Source organism: Gekko japonicus, unplaced genomic scaffold, assembly GCF_001447785.1.
Source record: "Gekko japonicus isolate JY-2015 unplaced genomic scaffold, Gekko_japonicus_V1.1 scaffold513, whole genome shotgun sequence".
Classification (NCBI taxonomy): domain Eukaryota; kingdom Metazoa; phylum Chordata; class Lepidosauria; order Squamata; family Gekkonidae; genus Gekko; species Gekko japonicus.
The window spans coordinates 468,723-470,884 of NW_015171519.1; the positions used below are offsets into that span (position 1 = coordinate 468,723).

Sequence of the window (2,162 nt, forward strand, 5' to 3'; positions counted from 1 at the left end):
GAAGAGAGGGCACAGCTCTGTGAACTTTACATTTCTGCGATCCTTCCCGTAGGTGACATCCCTTTCCCCACGGCATCTTGGACGAAACGCATCCAGGAGGTCAGAGACTGGGAAGACTGGCTTTCCATGCAAGAAGCTCTGGACGAGAAGCTAGGGGCCATACTGACCGGCCGCTACATGCATATTCTCTGGGCCAATGCCGGGAAGCCAAAACCAGAGGAGGCGGAACTGGTGGAGTCCATCAAGCGGGTGACCACGGACTTTGTGTCCAGGCCAGCCACTATCGGCCTCGGGTTGCACGCGTTCCGGATTGATCCCTACGCCAAGCCGATCGTCGAGCATGTGGTTGGAGCTTCCCACGTAGAGACCCTCAACGCCCGGGTAACGGACTACGACGAGCTGTCCCGCGTGTTTCCTAAACACCAGGGCGTCGAGGTGGTGATGGTGGGCGTCGACGTGGTCGACGGGCCCATCATGAGGCCTCCGTTGGTGGCCTTTGGGCCTCGAGAGAGGGTCTACCTCAGCAGCTACAGAGGCCTTTATCACGACTTCTGGGAATCGCAGGTGGAGACTCGGCAGGCGAATCGGCCTGACCTTGTGGTAGGCTTCCACCCAGGTGCGTAAGTTCTGTTGTCACACACACACACACACTTTTCCTTCATCCACAGAAAATTCCAGGTTCGATGACAAGCATCTAAGATAGCGATTGGATTTCTGCTCGAGACCCTGAAGATTCGTTGCTTGTCCGAGCAGACGAACACTGAGGTAGATGGGACCGCAGTTCTGACTTGGGCGCATGGGTTTAGATTCTTCATCCACCATGCGGGGAGCTCACCACAAGGGTCACCTATGTCGCTCAAACCGTTCCCAGTTTGTCATGGCCAGACTAGAAAGGCCAGGGAAGGGTTATTCATCTTTTAAGCCCGAGAACCCCCCACTCAAGCGGCCATAAAGATCAACCTGTAAACATGTCGATGTGCCAGCAAATGGCCCGTGTATGTGTAGCAGGGGAGATCAGGGTTGTATTTGCCCAGAAACGGGGAGCCAACTATGCTCCTCTGGGACTTTGCCTCGGACAGAGGACCACCTCTGCATGCCAAGCAAAGCAGCCACGCACACTGGGGGTTCTGTACGCCAGGCTGAGTGCCCCAGAACACTGGTGCCTTTATAACCTGCTGGAACATGGACTGGGCTGGACACGTTTCGGTCTCTGCTATGTCTCCTCCTCCTCCTCCTCCTCCTCCCCTACCCTTAGCCTGCTTCTCCTGGCCACTGCTCGGTGCTTCTCTTTCTGCTTTGCAACAGGAGATGGACAAGCAGTGACTGAGCTCTCGGCTGTCCGCGATAAGCTCACAGTCTGAGATAGCTGCGGCTAGACCCAGAGAATGCCTGCTCAGGCCCAGAGAACCCCCTACCCTTAGCCTGCTTCTCTTGGCCACTGCTCGGTGCTTCTCTTTCTGCTTTGCAACAGGAGATGGACAAGCAGCGACTGAGCTCTCGGCTGTCCGCGATAAGCTCACAGTCTGAGATAGCTGCGGCTAGACCCAGAGAATGCCTGCTCAGGCCCAGAGAACCCCCTACCCTTAGCCTGCTTCTCTTGGCCACTGCTCGGTGCTTCTCTTTCTGCTTTGCAACAGGAGATGGACAAGCAGCGACTGAGCTCTCGGCTGTCCGCGATAAGCTGCGGCTGGACCCAGGGAATGCCTGCTCAGGGGCAGACCTTTAGCATCTTGTTACCGAAGGAGCTTTTGGGGGCTTTAGAAAGGGAAGCTGACAGGAGGGAGCAGCGTTCCGGCAGCAACCTGACCTTTCTTGCCCGAAACTGCCAGGTCCTTGTAACACTACCCGTAAAGATCTGAGCAGGTGGCACCGTTAATAGGAAAGGCCAGCAAAGACTTACGCCCAGGGGGAACTGGCTTTCGACTCAGGGCCAGCTGAGCACATATAGATTTAACCTGTGGGAGAGGGCTCAAAGATGGGCAAAATCCTCCACGCTGAATCTCATTTTAGCAAAAAGCGGACGGGATGGGAACAGGCACGGCAGATATAAAGCTATGCATGGGATGGAGAAAGTGGAGAAAAGGTTTCCTCCTTCACCTATAATAATGGAGGAGGAGGAGGAGGAGAAGAAGAGGAGGAGGAGGAGAAGAAGAGGAGGAGGA

At 55.5% G+C, this 2,162-nt stretch overlaps 1 protein-coding gene across 1 annotated transcript in view; it reads left to right on the plus strand.

Annotated features, from left to right (window-relative positions):
* Positions 1–2,162, plus strand: part of MSS51 (MSS51 mitochondrial translational activator) — a 28,096-nt gene that overhangs the window by 14,117 nt on the left and 11,817 nt on the right. Inside the window, exon 5 of the mRNA XM_015419407.1 lies at positions 9–616. Coding sequence (XP_015274893.1) covers positions 9–616 — 608 coding nt within the window. The remainder of the gene's footprint in view (positions 1–8; positions 617–2,162) is intronic.